Source organism: Hydractinia symbiolongicarpus, chromosome 4, assembly GCF_029227915.1.
Source record: "Hydractinia symbiolongicarpus strain clone_291-10 chromosome 4, HSymV2.1, whole genome shotgun sequence".
Classification (NCBI taxonomy): Eukaryota; Metazoa; Cnidaria; class Hydrozoa; order Anthoathecata; family Hydractiniidae; genus Hydractinia; species Hydractinia symbiolongicarpus.
In genome coordinates, this window is record NC_079878.1 from 16,396,666 (window position 1) to 16,417,141 (window position 20,476).

The 20,476-nt window shown below is 34.4% G+C and overlaps 1 protein-coding gene across 3 annotated transcripts in view; it reads left to right on the forward strand.

Annotated features, from left to right (window-relative positions):
• The window catches only part of LOC130641586 (peroxisomal targeting signal 1 receptor-like), a 94,577-nt gene that overhangs the window by 30,079 nt on the left and 44,022 nt on the right, over nucleotides 1-20,476 (forward strand). For all 3 annotated transcript variants that reach the window (XM_057448458.1, XM_057448457.1, XM_057448459.1), the window contains exons 5-9: nucleotides 6,312-6,459; nucleotides 6,536-6,629; nucleotides 6,845-6,937; nucleotides 19,744-19,796; nucleotides 19,872-19,935. In XM_057448458.1, the coding sequence (XP_057304441.1) occupies nucleotides 6,312-6,459; nucleotides 6,536-6,629; nucleotides 6,845-6,937; nucleotides 19,744-19,796; nucleotides 19,872-19,935 (452 nt within the window). The remainder of the gene's footprint in view (nucleotides 1-6,311; nucleotides 6,460-6,535; nucleotides 6,630-6,844; nucleotides 6,938-19,743; nucleotides 19,797-19,871; nucleotides 19,936-20,476) is intronic.

Consider the following 20,476-nt stretch of genomic DNA (forward strand, 5'->3'; position numbering starts at 1 on the left):
AGGTAAAGCTCGTGCAGTGTAGCATAATGAAGATCGTCTTATAATGTGCCATCTTTGATGTTATAAACATTTCCCTTTTATAATTACGTCATTTCCTTCTGTACAATTTTGGAAGCACATAGACTAAAGCTATATTCAGCAGAAATAATTAATTATTCATGAATTTTAATTTAAAGAGGAATTGATGAGGCTGAATATTTTTGTTGAAAGATAATGTATTTTAGCTATAAAATCGTGACAAGTGTGTTGTAAAAGATAAAATAAGAATATGTAGTCTGAAAATAACCTTTCGTAACTGATTATGTAAAAAAAAATTGCTGCCACCTTTAAAGATATTTTCCGAGTTGTTTTTCAGAGAAAAAGAGAAAATCAATAAATTTTCAGCCTTGCTGTTGTTTTCATTTTGTTTTTATTGTTCATCTATTTCCAGGTTTATTATTTTTCTTTTAAAATTGTTCTTATAGAGAAATTAAGTTTATGTAAGTTAACCCTATTCGGTCCGGGGGGGGGGGGGGGGGAGGGGGGCTGACGGTTTTTTTGTAATAACTCCTGATTGCTTTGTTATATGGCTATGATACTTACTGAGTTTCAACATTTATCTATTAGACACCTGCATGCTAATTTTTTAGGTCCCATACCTTTCAGAGGCTTTGATATTGGCCATTACTCGAAACTACCCCTAAAAATCTCTATGAAATCCTTATAATGGGGAAAATATAATAACTCCTGTTAGGATTATCCTTAGAACTTGAAACTTACAACAGAACTTTATTTCATCAAGAAGAATCATTTTGAATAATTTGAACACGTGACTAATCCGATTTCCCGATTTTGTCGGATTTCACCCTAAAATCGGAAAAAAACGGATTTTCGGGCAATTTTTGGCAATTTTTTATCCGATCCATGTAAAAACCGGAAGATATGTTAAATAACTTTTATTTAGCTTTCAGAAACTTCAAACAGAATGTAAAAATTCGCTCTAGAACGAAAGTAATTATATTTTAAGCAGATAGTGGCATTTTTGACAATTTTCAAGCTTCTGAGGACGTCACAAAAAATGTGCTGACGCAAGCAAAAATTTATTGCCGCCATTTTGTTCATTTTATGACGTACTATAAGTGTGCCAAGTTTGATTCAATTTGAACAATCCTATGAAAAGTTATTGAGGGGGGGCGGAATCCGCCCGCCCCCCCCCCGGTCATAGTATGTTCGAAAAACCCCGGACCGAATAGGGTTAAGTTAGCTATGATTTACAGTTACAATAAGAATCAAAAATTGAATTTTAAAATTTTAGAATATTTAATGATTTTGTTCCCCCATATTAATCAGTCCTCTTCAAAGTTCAGTACTTTTTCAGATTATTGCTAATGGCGGAAATCTTTAGCCACAGGGACTTCTTGTTTTCTTTTAAATTCTCCAATTCTTTCTCCTTGGCATCAACTACTTCCTGTGAAAACATATCTACATCACACATATAAACAGGGTATTCCGGATTTTCCAACTCGACCCATTTGGACACATCATTCCAATTGATGCTTTTTTGACTTTCTATTAGCATCATTAGACACATTAACTTAATTTTTATAAGTGCCACCTCTTCTGGGTTGTGCTGAAAGAATTCTTGCATGATACCATCTTTCATTTAGATTGTATTTGATGTATGATTTTGCTTTTGGTTTTGATTCAACCTTCTTGGATGCTGTTGATGGTCTTCTGCAAATGTTACTCACACAATGCTCTTCTTCCTCATTGTCTTTGATGTTTTTGAATGAAAACCAGGTGTCAGGTCGCGTACTGCCTCCCGTGCCCAACCATTCTTAGGTAGTTCTGTAAACACCTGCCAGATCTCCAAATCCAACTACTATAATCATCATCCTCTTCGAACGCTGGTGGAGCCTTTAATGTTGTTGTTGCCATTGTTGACAAACTACTTCACCAATTGGTTTGCACACACATGTCAACAAGTAGTCAACAAAAGGAAAGTTGGACTATATCTCATCATCAACGTCCATAAAAGTTTCAGTTGTTTCTTGTGATAACGAAATATTTACGCTGAAGCTGAAAGTTATTTCAGCACTGAAACTTGCTATTGGTAGAGTTTTTGAAGTTTTAAAAAACTGTATTCTACTTTTATATTGTTTCGTTTTAGATGAAGAATTTTCACGCTGATTTCACAAAATATATTTGTTTTTGTTTACATTTTCACCTACCATTTTTCTTGACGACGGGTAACACCGCAAAATATCAGCCCGTCGTGAAGAGACGCTAAGCCAATCAGAATGCCTAAAAACCACAGGGACTTAGCCACAGGGACTTCTTGTTTTCTTTTAAATTCTCCAATTCTTTCTCCTTGGCATCAACTACTTCCTGTGAAAACATATCTACATCACACATATAAACAGGGTATTCCGGATTTTCCAACTCGACCCATTTGGACACATCATTCCAATTGATGCTTTTTTGACTTTCTATTAGCATCATTAGACACATTAACTTAATTTTTATAAGTGCCACCTCTTCTGGGTTGTGCTGAAAGAATTCTTGCATGATACCATCTTTCATTTAGATTGTATTTGATGTATGATTTTGCTTTTGGTTTTGATTCAACCTTCTTGGATGCTGTTGATGGTCTTCTGCAAATGTTACTCACACAATGCTCTTCTTCCTCATTGTCTTTGATGTTTTTGAATGAAAACCAGGTGTCAGGTCGCGTACTGCCTCCCGTGCCCAACCATTCTTAGGTAGTTCTGTAAACACCTGCCAGATCTCCAAATCCAACTACTATAATCATCATCCTCTTCAAACGCTGGTGGAGCCTTTAATGTTGTTGTTGCCATTGTTGACAAACTACTTCACCAATTGGTTTGCACACACATGTCAACAAGTAGTCAACAAAAGGAAAGTTGGACTATATCTCATCATCAACGTCCATAAAAGTTTCAGTTGTTTCTTGTGATAACGAAATATTTACGCTGAAGCTGAAAGTTATTTCAGCACTGAAACTTGCTATTGGTAGAGTTTTTGAAGTTTTAAAAAACTGTATTCTACTTTTATATTGTTTCGTTTTAGATGAAGAATTTTCACGCTGATTTCACAAAATATATTTGTTTTTGTTTACATTTTCACCTACCATTTTTCTTGACGACGGGTAACACCGCAAAATATCAGCCCGTCGTGAAGAGACGCTAAGCCAATCAGAATGCCTAAAAACCTGTATTGCCCGCTTGAAAAATCCAGACAGTTAGCAATAATACAATAATAACCGATTACCCTGGGCTGTACCGCAAATTATCGTCCAAGGTCTATGTGCTGAGCGAGCTTGCGAGGTCGGTGCAATGACTTAGGGCGATATTTTCAGTACGGCACAGGATAATTGGTTATTGTATTTGTTAACTCTCTAAGTTAGATAAAAGTAGAAAATAAGAATTTCGGTTTAATGCTCTTATAATTATATAATCCACTAGCAATACTTTCGTTAACACTTACCGTCAAAATTCGAAACAGTCCTGCCTAAAAACAAACATTCTATGCAGAATTCGAAAGTCCCTATAGAATAAACGTAACGAAACGAAACGTTACAATGTTCGACACTAACAGAAGAATGTGAAAAGTTGAATGTGCAACTAAATTTTAGTTACAGTGAATATTGAAGTAATTGTTTTAACTAGCTAGCCAAGAATAACATGGGAGTTTTATTTAACCAAGCATCCAGACAGAATGTTGCTGAATCTTGCTATTTTAACTGTTAAGTTTGATATTTTTGTTGTTTCTATCCTATGAAAATGTTTTTATCGATAAATGTATTGTAGGAGTTAAATAAATAATCATTTCCAATGCTTCTTAAAACTTGTCATTCTTGCTTGTTTACATTTTAAGCTACTATTTTTCTTGACAACGGGCAGTACCAATCCATATCGGCCCGTCGTCAAGAGCGATGAGCCAATTAAAAAGCCTAAAATCCCATATTGCATACTTGAAAATCCAGTCCGTTGCTAATAATGAATAATAACTATATAAATACAACCTGAGATTCATATGATTTCACACGTGTGCACACATTTGCATATAACTTCTATACAATTTACAATCATGGTTTATTGGCACTACTGCTCTGAAGACAAGATGTCCTTTTAAACATTCATTCAATCTCCATATATATGCGTGGCAACGCATGAACATTGTGATTCATTGAGGGAGTGCATATTTGCGTCATCATGCTGTTTATTTTTTAACACTGATAATGTTTCCACTTGCCTTGACAAGAACACAACTGTAAAAAAGCAAAAACATGCAGAAAGCTACAGTTGCTATACTAATATAATCAAATTCATCAATCGTTTTTGTTTTTTTATGCTTACCTGCCATTTAAAAGAAAGGAATGGAAAATCAACTAAAACTATTGTACTAATTACGTAAATAATATTCTTTTATACTTGTTTTGATTTGTTTGTAAGATATTCTTTGTAAAGTTGCTAAATATTAGCTAGAGAAGAAGCTTTGTGCCAGACAGTTTTCAACAAAATAAGTTCCTGTGAAAAAAGTTGTGTGCCTTCAGTTGTCATGTGCTGGCAGTGATTCAGACTCTGGCTGGGAAACTTGTTATGAAGATGATGCCCAGAAAACTGGAGCGGCTCTTTCTGACTTGCATAAGTGGAAAAAGTGTAGAAACCGTAGTTTTTGTTCTGTTCTAGCATTTTTGATTTAGGAGACAAGTCAATTTGGACATCGGTATAGCATTTTGGGGACATCTAGTTTGGGCACCCAAAATAGAAAAATTTGAATGAAAGAAAAAGAAACTTCGAACTAACTTAACAGAAAGTAAAATCGTTAATTAAAAGTTTTGAAAAATCACAACACTGCTCAGAACAAAAGCATATTTAATTTTTAATGAACGAAACTTTTAACAAAAGACATTGATAAATAGAAGCATGGTAACAAGATTCTCTTTTTATTGACTGATTGATTATTCAATGCGTGATCTTATTTGACATCGAAATCCAAATGGCAGATTTCGTTGTTCGTTCATCGGTGTATATTACTTGGGTTCGTATTGTGTTGGACAACTATATCATCGTTTACGTATAAACGAGACAAGTATGATGAAAACTTTATTCCTTGTAAGAGATAGAAAAAAATATGGTGGCCATCATTCATAAATTTTGTATTTTGACTGGGAAATACCAACAGTTTGCCTGTTTTTTTTATACCACATTGCGTGCAATACCATTTTGCTTGACAGACAGACACACAGATGTATACAGGTATTATAATATATGTTTTGTGTTTCTAATTTCAAGGTAAGGCTATATTTTAGCCAATCTAGAGACTCCTCGCAAGGTCTCAAAAAAAAATTGTTTCTTACCTGTTGGAAGACTGACATCATATGTGTGTGAAGTTATGGTGCAATACAATTTAACCCAAAGGTAACCACATCATGGACAATTACAATAACTTCCTCATAGTAATTTCTGATAACTATACTAACATCGACAAGAAGTGAGAAACAGGTGGTTTTAGTGGTACTACATTAAGTAACACCTTTTTTTCAGCACTTTTAATGATAGTATAACAACAAAATGAGCACACATTTTAACATAGCGAAGTTTACACTTAAACTGCTGGCACCTTTTTTTAGGCCTCTAAAGTTACCTAGTAGTGTTAACTGCATCAAAAGTAACCACATAAATTTAGTCACAAAACAAGGGCTATTTTTGGCCATACTCCAAAGGAGAAGTGGCTAAAAATAGGGAAAAAACAGCTTAAAGGTTGAATTTTCAGTTTTTACAATAGGTATTTGCAAAACTAGTGAATTTATTTGTTTTAAGATTTCTAACACCCTGTTACCAGCCTTCTTAATAGAGCATATTGTTTGCTATGTTGTGATTTTTAAGGATACTGTAAGGGACACTTTATTTTTCACAAGTTCAGTTTTTTTACAAAATTATTTATTGAATGTAAGAGCAAATTAAACTGTAAGATAATATAAATACCAATTTTTTTTCAGGTAGTCAAAAATCTACATTTTTTTTCACTAAAACTCCCCTGTGACCTGTGATTATCCTTCCGTTCACTACCAGCTCTTCTCAGAATTGGATCATTAGTTTTTTCTGATTTTTTGCACAATGACAGGGAACACTACCTCTGAAAGTGATTACATCAGTTTTTGGTGAAAATATCTTGTGGGCCCAAAAATGAACCAACATGGTTGGATCATTAGTTTTCTGAAGTTTTAAATCCAGCTAGGTCCATTAAAGGTTCCTTGTTTGTTATATATTTTCAGTAGCTTTTATATGAAATATCTTTCATATTAGATTTCCAAAATGACCCGCTCTTGTCAATCAGAAACTACAGAAAGGCTCATCCACTACCATCACTTTTTTCACTACCTCATTCTCTGTACACTCAACAAGAACATGATCAAAATGTTAAGTGGGCACATGAATACTTGGACGAAAATCTGTGAGTTGAATTCAGGTTGTTTTAAAATTTTCAAAGTTCGACGTGGTAAATACATTGCATTACATTTTTGGTATAGGAACTCTTTATCAAGTTATCATTCCTTCGAAATCCAAAAAACTGCACATGAAATATTGGAATCGATGGAAAATCAAGAAAGTAATGCCATAGAGGTGAACTATTAAATTAGCCATGCAAAAGTTTCGTGATTTTTGACATTGATTTTACATATTGTTTTCTTATTTGTTAATTTTTTTAAATACACTAAGAAATTTCGAAAACCACAAGGAGAATGGAATTGCGCAGATTAATGACTATTGTTATTATTCTATCTGTTAGTTTAAGATGTTACTTATGCTGTAGTGTTGCAGTGGTTTTTGTTTAATAGGAGACCACAGCTGAATCCTGGGTAAATGAATATGCTGATAAAATAGAGCAAGATGTTATTAATGGCGAGATTAACATGCCAGACATCTCACAAGTAAGTGTCTACTTTATGCTTACGAAAATCAATTTTGTTTACTAAAAACAACCACAATGCTTTCGCTCTGTACCTAGGTAGCATAATTTTCATAGGATTTCGTCGCTTTAATAATAGTGGAGCTAGCTATATGCACTCCCTGAGTATTTACAACCTTCCCATAACAGTGAGCAACCAAGGCTTAAGTATATAGCTACAATCATATCAAAATATAATGAAACAGGACACATTTTTTATATTAGAGTCAGGCATTTTGAATTGTCAAAGTTTTAGGACTACAAACTTTTGAAAGATGTTAATGGTTGCTGATGTCAGCACGATAATTTTATTAGAATTCGGCGACCTTCATAGGCCCTTATGTGGATTATTTCATGCGCTAGAGGAATGTTGCTAGCAAATTTTAAACACTGTCCACCTGCCCCACGTGCAGACAAAAAATTGATTTTGCAGCCTGTCGACTGCACAGTATTGACCATTTAATGCTGCCCTGTTTGAAAAATGACGAAAAAACTGCTTTTCTTACATTGATTTTATCAACGTTGGCCAATTATGTCTGTCAGCGACCTGTCTATGAAAGAGAAACCTATTTTTCCAAAATAAATTTCTGCCTTTTTTTAGGTTTTTTATGTAAAATATTTGGATTTAGTAAGAAGTAATATTTACTACAAAGGGATTGTTGTGTTTTATAGCCAATTCTTATGTAACTAGCTGGACGACTTAAAATCAGGTTGAACACTTATACAGCGTAAACTGTGTCACACATTCGGGTAGGGCAAATTTTATGATAAATCGATATGCTGTCAAAAACAGTTTATCCGTATCCCCAGACCATTTCATGAGAGGCATGGGTTTGCACGCTCACACCCCAGACACACGCAGATTTGTTTAGGCATGCGATTAACACGCCTAAACAAATTTGAGTTCTTGTTTTATTGTTACTGTGGAAAGTTTATCATTTCTTGAACATGATAGTTTAGTAGGCGACGTTTCGGGAGATCCTTCTCCCATCATCGGGCAAAGTAAAATGATGTTGCGCATGTATTTATATAATTTGCAGAGGATCGAAATTCATAAAAATTAACCAATCAGAAACAAGCTGATAATTACAGTTAATTACGGTAATTAACATTTTTGGACCTGGATGTAGGTAACTACTTCTTCTGTAGGGCTGGTAACCAAATCTCAGGAAGTTGATACGAGATGCTGTTTATGTGTTTGTTACGTTCTACACTGTTGATGGTTTCTTTAATCTTCCTGGCCGTTGTTCTGGATTCTCTGTCAATGATTTTCTTCTCATCCCAATTAAACTGATGACTTCTGCTCCAGCTGTGGTCCGCAATTTCGTTTTTCTTCACATCTCCGTTTCTCACTGCGCGCATATGTTCTTGTACTCGTTGCTTAAACTTTCTTTTTGTTTCGCCAATATACACTGCATCACAATCTTTACACGGGATTTCGTAAACAACATTGTTTTGCTCTTCCAGGTTTATTTTGTCTTTTGGTTTAGACAAAGTGCTTCTTAGGGTGTCTTTAGAGGTAAGAATGCATTTGATCTTGTGTTGCCTTAAAACTCGACGAAGGATCTCGCTGGTACCTGGTACGAAGGGTTGGAATGCTGATGCGATAAATTCCTCTGATGTTTCCTTGTTGTCTCCGTTGCATCTTCTCTTCATTTTATTTTCTACTTGCGTGATGACTTTATGACTGTATCCATTTGTGATTAATGCATTTCTTACACGTCGAATTTCTATTTTCCTCTCCTGTTTGTCACTGACTACACTGTTGGCACGATTCAGTAATGAAGATATGACACTTTCTTTGCAAGATTTCTGATGGTTTGATTTGAAGTTAAGGTACTGGTCAGTGTGTGTTGGTTTACGATACACTGAAACTGAAATGGAACCATTCTTGCGTTTGACCAAAGTGTCCAGGAAAGCGATACTTCCATCGTGTTCAAGCTCAACAGTGAATTTGATTTGTCGATGTAGGCCGTTGATGTGTTCATGGAACTCTTCTAGATGAGATCTTTTGATTATGACGAATACGTCGTCAACAAATCTTTTCCAAACCTTTGGACGTCTGTCTGATGTGACTAATGCTGTTGTCTCGTGTGCTTGCATGTATATTTCTGCGACTACTGATGATGCAGGGCCTCCCATGGCAACTCCGTCTGTTTGAGTGTAGAAGTTCTTATTAAACAGATACCATGTTTTGGTTAGAACAAATTCGACCAAACGCAGAAAATCCGGTACTGGAATTGTCTTTTCACCGAATGCAGCATCGTTTTCGATAATGTCTTTAATGATGTTTAAGGTGTCTTTTATGGGAACATTTGTGTAGAGTGATGTGACATCAAAGGATACCATGCATTCGTCGTCTGCTATCTTTATTTCTCTGATGTATTCCAAAAATTCTTTTGAGTTTTTGCTGTGGTCACTTGCTGTGAATTTGCTGAGGATGGAAGCAACAAATTTTTATAGGTTGTATAAAAGGAGAAGGATCTCCCGAAACGTCGCCTACTAAACTATCATGTTCAAGAAATGATAAACTTTCCACAGTAATATGAATACTGAACAGACAAACCGAAATAATATCTTCAATAATTGTTTTATTGTATTTGCAAAAGATTTTCAGAATTATTGAAAATAGGATAAAAACGAAATATAAAATCAGAGAATGATTTAAGAAGGCTTTTTTTCATCGATTTGTTCTATTTAATCGATTTGTTTTCACTTGTGGCTGCACTAATTATTATAAACATTATTAAAGGAATATGGCGATATTTATATGTTTCTTTCAGTAGTGTTTTTTGTGATTTATAATTCAAGCTTTATATATAAAAAGTTACTACAATATTTTAATCTTTTTAAGTCGCCTTTTGGAAAATTAGACCTAAAAAATGACTAAAATAAAATAATAAAAAAATAAAAAAAATCATTGAGAACAACGGAATATTATTTTAAGTGCTGATTTTCATGATTTATTGTCAGCGTTGTTAGTGTGCAATGTCAAATATCGTTATCAGCCGCCGTTCAACTTCGCATAATTTTTCAATTTTTTCCAAATGTAATTGCAAAGTTTAATTAACGACTTTACTCACGATTTTCATACTTCAGTTTTAATTCCTAGCAGTAACATTTCATGGAACTTGCTCCTGTATGCGGTGTGCAGTGTTAACAGAATTTTTTTTTAATGCTGTTGTTTAAAAATTAAACTTTTTAAGATCGCATCGCACGCGCAGGATTATTTAGTTGTATGATTCACCTAATATCTTACGAAATGGCCTGTATTCTCGATTCAGTAAAAAAAATTTGACTCTATTTCATCAAACCAGTCTAAAAAGATATACTAAGTTTCAAGTCATTATTTTAATTTTTAATGAAGATATAGGACTTTTAACTTTAGAGAAAAGCATGGTTTCTCATACTGCTGTTACCAATATGGCTGCAGCAACTAATCGGTTTGGAATTATCTTGTAAAATGTTAATCTGTTTACCGCCTGTAATAGTATTATAAGTCTTGATGTTGTACCACAGTGATAAGTTGTTCAATGTTCTTATTTCTGATTGAGCTAACCGGAATCAGTAAAGTAGAATAGACTATTTTGTGTTGGTTCCTGAAAGTTTATATAGTTCAAACTTCTTAAATTGTCAAATCATAAAAGTTTTTCCTCTAAAATTCTGGTTTTAAAATCTTGTTTACCTTCCAATTGCTCACCATGCCTAACGCTCTGTATGCCCTGATTGCATAGAAAAAGAATGAAAAAAAAGGGGTTAAAAGTGCAATTAAGTGCACACATTGCAAGTTTGTTTTTATCTGTACAGCCTGGCGCTTTTTCTGGTATATTTTGACACTCTGTTGAGTAGTATTACTTACTAGTACATGAACACAATTTGTAAAACCCACACTTATCAGTACATAAAACCCATACTCGGTTTTGTTATCCTTCTATTTAGTAGGTAGTATTTTTCACAGTTAAAAACTGAAACCTCAGTGCTAATTTTAACTTTGTAAATAGTTCTGCAGAAAAAAAAAATAATACCAAGACCACTAAACACTTATATAATGAACTGTGGTCAGCTCCTTGTTGATAACTTATAATGTGAAAAAGGATCACCCCTGGGATACTATTAAAAAAAAAACAGGAATATTTTATCTATTTTAAGAGAATAAAACATATTGTACAATTTCTTCTAATCTTATATATAAAAAATTGAAAAAGACTTAAAAATCCTCATCACAGTGTTTTACCGATAAAATATATCCAACCAGCTAATACAATGTGTTAGTACATATCGCTACCTTAGTTCTAAAGGGGCCTAAGTCCAGGTCCTCCCCAATTCTAAAGGGGCCTAAGTGCAGTTCCCCAACAATTTTGAAGGGGCCTAAGTCCATTTTTATGAAAATTAAGAATTTTGATTTTTATGAATCTCTGGATCACTGGCTTTCTTTTGTTGTGTCTGATGTGTGGGTTTTGAGGTTAGAAAGTCTTGAAAATTGATCACAAACCTGATAAAAAACATATTTAATTTTAAAAAGGCCTATGTCCATTAAGGTTTTAGTACATATGGGCCAAGTCCATCTGGATGAAATGTTTCAGTTTTAAAAAGGCCTAAGTCCATATTAAATTCAATTTAAATTAAAACAAAAGGACCTAAGTGCATTTATTCTTAGAACAGCCCAGCATTATGGTTGGTTGTAAGTAGATAAAAAAAATTGAATATAGTGTCTTAATGATCCAATGGTGATAAAGAAAAGCAACCAAACTTGCATAGTGTGTTTTCATATGTGGTTAAGTCCTTATAATTAGATTAGTAACCATTGTTGTTTTTTCTTGGTAGCACATGATTTATTATTTACTTTGCCAATAACAGCATTTGATCCAAGAAATAAAATCATAATCATGGCTTTCGGAAAAGTTTTACTTCCATACCTAAATCTTTGAGGATGGAAGAGATAAACAAAAGTTGCACAAAAAACTGTTTATCAGGACCAAGTAAATGTTTTAATGTCTCTGTTAAGAAGTTGTTTCATATGATAGTTCTCATTTGAATGACCAATGTTCTACAACTCTAAAAATCCATTTTTGATAATGCATAGCTTTTGCACTATGAACTCCCTTTTTCGTGAGAATATCTGCCAATTGTTTGTTAGTGTTGATCCATTGAACAGCCTCTACTGTGCCATTTTTTCGACCATCTCTCTGATGCTGGCCACGTCAAGCCGTAATCGTTTCTCAGCTACATGTTTTGTAGAGTTGACAGTGGCAACAAGGTTCTTGCTGTCAGTAAAACCAATGATAGGTACTTTTTTGCCAAGTAATATTTCTTGTAAGAAGATTGCATTTTCAAGACACTCAGCAAAAGCAAGACCTTCTGGTGCAGTTGTGCCCTTAACAACACGTTTAATCTTCTTGGAGCTCCACATTAAGCAAGCTTTTCTTTCCTCACCAAGAAGAAAAATCATGTGTCCACCAACACTTGACACTCCATCAGGTAAGTTTGGAAATGAAGCGTCGCTGTAGACCACGATTTTTGTGATAGACTGAAACGAAGAAGGAAAAACCAGTATTCGTTGCTGATGTTGCAGTTTCTTGATCAATCTGTTAGCATTTACTAAATGCATAACTTTTGATTTTTTTGCCTGCATGCTCATTTCAAGAACATCAAAAGCAATATCAGGTCGTGATTGAGTTGCCATCCAGTTGATTTGTCCAACAGCATCTCTGAACAATTGATGTTCATTTACATTGACATCATCAAATTTCTTTATAGCTCTTTTATTATCAATTTGGATTTTATTTATTAATTCAGCAAATTTTTGTTGATTAAGAGTTTTGATGTTTCCTTTTTGTTGAACATTAAGTCCAGCATACTTGAAGCAACCTTCATCCGTAAATCCTGGGCTTCGCCCGCATATTCGAATGTATACAAAGAAAGTTCCTAGGGAGTAAACTCATTTCCCGAACGATTTTTAAAATAATTTTTTCACCACTAAAACGTATGAGACTTGTAGTTTTGAAAAATGTTTTCATTTTTGATGAGACGCTGAAGGAAAGCAGTTTAATCGACGGCAAACGAAAACCGCAATTTCCCGTAATCCCGGCTTGGCCCTTATAGTCGAATGTATACAAAGAAAGTACCCAGGGAGTAAACCCATATCTCGAACGAGTTTTAAAATTATTTTTTCACCACTAAAACGCACAAGACTTGTAGTTTTTAAAAAAGTTTTCATGTTTGATGAGACGCCGAATAAAAGCAGTTTAATCGATGGCAAACGAATACCCGCGATTTCCCGTAAATCCTGGGCTTGGCCTGTATAGTCGAATGTATACAAAGAAAGTACCCACGGAGTAAACTCTTTTCTCCAACGATTTTTAAAATTATTTTTTCACAACTAAAATGCATGAGACTTGTAGTTTTCAAGAATGTTTCAACAAGGATTACTAACTCTTTAACAACACTTTGATACAAATTTCGAGCTGCATCATAAGTCCATAAACCACTTTATTGAGTTTCCAGAGAACCTTTTCATTACTGTGTTCTGGAGGAGACACAAGGAATACGTCTTGTGGTATTTGCTTTCCCTGCAGAAATGCAGATTTTATATTAAGAGTTTTGCACTGCCATGGAAATGCTGACGCTATTGCCAGTAAGATTCTCAGGGTACTTCGATCAGATGTTGGTGAATCTACTTGACTGATCTTTTCTTGTTCAAAACCCCTTGCCACTAATCTTGCTTTGACTTGATATGTTTCTTAGTGAAAACCCAAGTTGTTGATATCGCTTTTTGACATTCTACGGGTATTTCTGCATATACTCCAAATTCTTTCCAAAGTTCAAGCTCTTTTGTCTTTGCTGCTAGAACATCTGGATCCTTATGACGATTAACTGGGATAGTAATGTTCACTTCTTCATCAGTCAGGTCCGTCATTTTCCATTCTAATTTAGATAATTTACGTTAAACCAAGATTTGTACGTTCCAGTTGCTTTACCCGCTCTGCCAATAACTTCGGCTTTCTTCCAGGTAACTTCATCAGGACTTTGAAATGATATTTTGTCTTTTGTTTTTGGAAATGGCCAAGGTACAGAATGTGTAGACTGATCATTGTTGCATCTTCCAGCCACACTTAAATCTGTTACAGTTTCTGCTAAGCTATCTGGATCTATTTGACTTTCTGGTCCAACTGCTGGTGTTATTAGTTCACCATATGATTCAGAGGTACTTTTCGATTATCAGCGGAATTAACTTTGTCCTTAACTGATTGACTATCCATAGAATCATCTGGAACTGTAAACTCCTCGCCAGCCTTAAGGATTCGGTTCTGTGACACCCTCACATAAATGCTGCCATGTCGTACAAATATAACTTTGCCGTCCTGGCCAAATACTACACCAGGGCCTCGTCATTTGTTTGAATCTTGTCTTTGGTATAAGACACGATCGCCTTGCTGAAAATTGACCAATGCTGATCGTAATTTGTGTCGCAGGGCTCCTCTTACCTGTTCTGCTGATTCAGCTTCAACAAAGGCTTTTCTGGCTGCATGCATCGTGTTTACATGTTGTACGACATCCATTTACCCAGATATGCCATGGAGAGCTGGAGGTTTATCTGCAACTACTGATGGTAAACGTGGCTGTTGACACCATACACAAACTGATAAGATGAGAAGCCTGACCACAGCTGCAGAGAATTCTTGGCATTAATGGCCCAGGCTAGTGCTGTTTCTAAAGGTGTATCTGGTTGATCATGAAGAATCTTTTCAAGACAGTGATCAACAACTGCATGGTTGCGCTCACATAATCTATTCTGCCAAGAACTTTCAGCACCAGTTATGCAGGTATGAACATTGAGATTTTCTGCAAGATCTCTGAAGCCAGTATTTGCAAATTCCCCACCTTTATCTGTAATAAATTTCTCAGGAATTCCCAGTCCATCCCCTATCTACGTTTTCATCACTTTATTTATTACCGATGATGGTTGCTTGTCGTTGATCCATTCTGCTTTTGTTAATCGCGTAAACATGTCAATTGAGGTGGCAGTAACCCTTTTAAAAATCAGAAATTTTTTTTTACATAATTAGTTAAGAAAGGTTATTTTCAGACTATATATCCATATTTTTTCTGTTATAACACGCTTGTCACGATTTTTATGGCTAAAATACTATTATCTTTCACCAAAAATATTCAGCCTTAACAAATCCTCTTTAAAATAAAATTCATGAATAATTAATTAGTTCTGCCGAATATAGTTTAAGTCTACGTACTTGGGAAATTGTACAGAAAGAAATGACGTAATTATTAAAGAGAAACGTTAATAACAACAAAGATGTTGCATTATGTAGAAATTTAAGACGATCTTCATTATGTTACACTGCACGAGCTTTAACTTTCGATAGCATTTTCGTTTTACTTTAAAATTTTCAGACATGCTTGGTGAATCATGCAGCCATGATACAGTGTGCGGAAATCTTTTTATTCGGAATATTTTTCTTTTAACAGCGTTCGATGCAGCAGGGGATGCTAACAAAGAATCTTTTGAAAAAAACAAAAGGCTATTGTTAAAAAAATAGAATAAACAAAAAAAATCTGCACACCGTTTTAACAGGGTTAACCTGAGGTTCATTTAAAAACAGAAGCTGATTAACGAGATTGTAAAAAGTTGGAGCTCGTAGAAGCCAATTTTTTTCTTGTTTTTGATACATTTTTAAAAAGAAATTTTCGGTGACTCAGCTATTTTAGTGTTAAGTTAAAATCATTTTATTATGTATTAAGGCCTATATTTCTAGGAAATAGTTAAAAAAAATGGTATAAATAAAACACTGAGTAAATAATTCAGCTATTTGGACAGTTAAAAAAGAGTTACTGCCACCTTAAGTTGAAGATGTAGCGATTGTTCCAAAGCTTTGGGTTCATTGCCAATGTCTTGTTAAACTGTTTGGCCAGTGGCAGTGACACAACAGGAAAAGGAGGAGTGGGCGAAAATTGTTTACAAGTATTACATTTTGAGTATATTGCCTCCAAAATTGGTTGACAATCCTCATCCCAGTAGCCTGCGTCCAGATCTACCAATTGACCAAGAATAGAACCTTTATCATTTTTAAGATCAAGTAAAAATTTTTGAAATAATGGGAAAAGCTGGAACAATAAGCAGATATTGCAGGACCTTTCGTTGAATGTCAAGATTTATCCACTTGAGGTGAGCAATATTCCACAGGCGCAGCCGAGTGGAATATTGCCTCACCAAGAGTGGATGAATCTGATATTCAACGAACGGGCATGCAATATATGGTTTATTATATACTTAATAGCTTATTAATATCACATCAACAGATCCAAATCTTGCCTTTGTATATCAGCACAGCAGTGACCTCACACCACAGCAGAATTTTTTTGATCTGTTATTTTTTTGTAAGTTTTTTTAACGAACGTAAACAAAAAAATTCGATGTGATGATTTGAACGTTTTGCGGAAGTCGTGGCATTGCAAATTGAAAATACCAAAACAAGCGCGGAATATCGCGTCAGTTATTGCATGGTTGTACAGGATATTTAGATTTATTGTATATAAAAAAGAGTTGACAGATATATAATAAGAAAAAATATTTCACTCTTGCCTCTCCATAGCAATTACCCACATTTTTTATTTTGCATGACGTGAACTAGTTAAAAATGACATGAAAAATCTGTTTAAAATAAAACCGTGAAATACCATTAAATGTTGGTGTAAATGACCACTGTTTTCTGTTTACAATGTCTTGCTTAGCCAAGAAAATAAAAATTTGAGGCACACATAACTGAGAAATATGTTGTGAGCTTGGGGTTGCAATCAGTCAGTATTTTATTTATAAATTTAGTAAAAAAGACATGCATTAACATTTGCTTATGGTAGTATGGTATATTATTGACCCTATTTTTAGTGCTTAAATGACTGGAACCCAATTAATTTTTGCAAATTTTGCTTAATTTACCCATATTTGTGAAAATTTTTCTGTGGAAAAATTCAAAAATTACATAGTTGATAAAAATAATGGCCACCCTCTCTGATACGAGTCCAAGCAAAGAGACCTTATCTCAATTTTAAGGCATAAATTGCAAAGAAGTACTGGTAATAGTACTAATAGTTTTTCACAAAAAAACCCTAAAAAGGCTCATTCGCAAAAAAAATTTTGGCAAAATATCTTGAGAAAATTAATTTCGTGAAATGCATATTTTTAGACCTGTAGAAAATAAGAAAATTAATCAGCTTAAAGTAACACCTATTGAATGACATTCTTCCTTGTCCTAAATAAGTGTCTAGCTAAAAGACCTAAATTTTATATCCAATAGACCAATACTTACATATGCTTCACCGGTAGTTGTTTACTTTTAAACTGATTAACTAGCTTTGGCTTCTTTTCCAATTAGTAACTTTACTCAAATCTAGCTCGCTAGCTGATAGCTTTACTGAAATAAAAAAAAAAATTGCATAAAGCTGCAGGCTGAGCGTACATATCAGTAGTAAGCAGTGTCCTGCAATTGTACTTGAAGATCATTTTATCTCCATGAAGATAATGACATTGGGCTAACAATTATGACGCTGCGGTTGCAAACTTATCACATCATTATAATGATATTGTTAAAATAACAGACAGTATGTCGTTGAGTGTTTGCTGAGTCAGCAGTGATAGAACTGTCGGACTGCTTTGAAGAGCTCCTAGTTGATAACAGATGCGAAATTCATTCTCTCTTGCCTGAATGGATTACGTTGAAAACTCATGTTCTACCCATTATAAAAAACGATCCCAAAGAGTTTCATTTAAAGATCTGGCAGCGAGTTTTCAACCCAGATTTGATCAAAGAGAAAAGTGAGAATATTTTGCATATCATTGAGATTTTACTTTGTACACCATTCACGAATGCAAAGCTAGAAAGAATGTTTTCTCATATGGCACGAGTTAAAACTGATTATCGTAATCAATTAGGAAATGATTTGCTAGAGTGTGTCTTCGTGTTGGAAAAGAAGGACTATCACTCGAAGAATTTGACCCGGATAAAGCGATTTCTTTGTGGTACGAGAAAAAAGTCTGCAACGCCACATCGCTATCCAGCTAAACGAAAAAATGTTGGATCAACTGGTTGTTTAAGTTCTGCTATAAATGTCTTCACTGACGTTGTCAGATTTGGAAAACAACAGGGACGAAGAATATAAGGGGAGGAGGAGAGAACATTTAGCGGCATCTTCGGGCAAACACTTATTATCAGGCTGACTATACTTAAAAAAAAAATTCTTCACAGTGCTGACGGCCCGTTATTTTGAGTCAGCTATAGTTTTTCATCCTTGTATCTTTTTATTGTTAAAAGAAAACACTTTCAGTGGTATTATTTGAAATGCAATTCATTATGGTGAAATAATGAGACCCTGACGAACATATGTGTCCGTAAAAAATGCTAATTGAAAATTCCAATTTTGTTCTTCTACCTTCGTTTCCGTATCCTTTCTCTCCTAAAAAAGTAACTTGCTCCTGGGGTTTTGTCTCTTCAGCAACTACTTCATTTCTAGGGCATCGTCTCTTTTAACCTCTTTTTCACTGCATCTCTTTTGACTTGAAATTGAAACGTGGAGAAGCATTGGAAACAAAGTTTACCCTTTTCTCCAAAATAGGTCTGCAACGTAAATTCAAGCAAATAAGTAACTGAAAATTTTTGTTCAATCGTTCTGGAACGTATTCAGCACATAAAATATTTACTTTCAAATATGGTAGATTGAAGTCATAATCACACGAGGGTTGTTTCAAGGAAAGGATATTTTGATTTGCTGTTTGCTCCAATTTATAACAAAATTGATTCGCAAATTAATGAAAAACGGGTCGTAAAGATGCCAAAGCTGACGCGCGGAAAAGTTGCAAACCATTTATTTTACGTTAATTCGATCCCTGTTGCCACGAACTTCTTCTTGTTTCTTTTTGTGAAGTGCGATAATATGCGAAGAACATCTGTGGTTGTTTTCTGCATAAAGATTTATCCTCTGCAGGACGTTTATTTCAAACCTAAACCTTTTCTCAGCAAGTTATTTAAAAACTTATAAATAACCAAACCGCGTAAGTATAACTTGTATAACTATAATAATTTTTCAATTTATGGTTTTTTGGACTCGTGAAAATTTCTCCGATGTAAGTATGAATTCTATTGTAAACAATTCTTTCATATTTTATTTAGCCTTTGTTAAAAAAGGCTGTGCAACCATTTGGCACATAATAAGAAATATGGCCTTATGAGCAACATGATGAAAAATGAAATTTCCCACAGGTGGTCTCAAAGTTGTGTAGCTACGGCAAAAAAGTTTGATGTAATTTGGACTTTTGATCCACTAAATCTCAGCCTTCTGCTTCTATAGATTCTCTTACACAAAAAAGTGTAATATTTAAACTCGAGTCATTTTCCTTAGTACTCATAAATACCTAGCTTTATCTTGAATGTAGCTATAGGGTAGCTAAGCTTCCTGTTTAAGAGCAACATCAAACAACGTGGAAGTTGTCCTCTTTGTAAACAATTGCTGGTAATTTTTTTTTGTTATAGTACCAAATATTTCGTGTGCAATCTTTGCATGTGCAGCGCATGTGAGTCAGTCAAATAAATCTGCACATAAATTCTACAAAAATTTGTGCCATTTGCTCACTCTTCACAATTACACCACGAAACAGGGAAAACGTATGTTATTTACTGTAACCTGTACTGAGGTCTGGGTGTGATATATATCCGAATTAACTGTGTTTAATTTTTATTTTTACACTTAGTATGCTTTTAAAACGAGTGTATTATTACTTAGGAAGATCAGGATTATTGGCAACAATTGCAGCAGGACTGGAACAAACTATTTAGGTAATTGTCCCTCATCCTTTTGCTTTTTGTTTTAGTTTGAGTTGAATATTGGTTTCAGCTATTTGTTCTTTTTAGCCAAGAACACTTCCAAAATGAAGAAGAACTGTTGTCGAATGGACTTTTTTCTACAAACAAAGAGGTAGGTAGAAACAAAATGTCATTAATATTCGCACATTATGGCTAACTTATTTCTCGTTACCTTCTACATTGTCATATATTACTACCATGAAGTCTTGTAGCTGCCACAATGTCATAGTGAATGGGTCATTTTGGCTCTGACGCAAGTTGTGACTTTAATTATTCCAAAAAATGCTTTTTTGCAATAGACCTATTTCCATATCCATTTGGTTCCGCGAAATATACGTACTCAAAATGCAGAATAACATGAAAAAAAGATTAGTTATGAGCAAATTTGGGGATGCTGGTTGAAGAATGTTTCAACAAAATGTTGAGTTTTACAGCTTTTAACTGGCAGTTTCAGATAATCGTAGTTAACACAGTTATAAAAAGGGTTTTGGTAGTGAGGTAGCTAGCTAGCTAGCTAGCTAGCTAAACCTTTTAAACTTCCTAGCCACGTTAAACCTAGCCCTGTTTTTAGAATGATGTGAATACATTTTTATTTACTTTTTCCAAGTAAATTTAGAACTAAAACTCAATATACAGTTTACTAACGCTCAGTG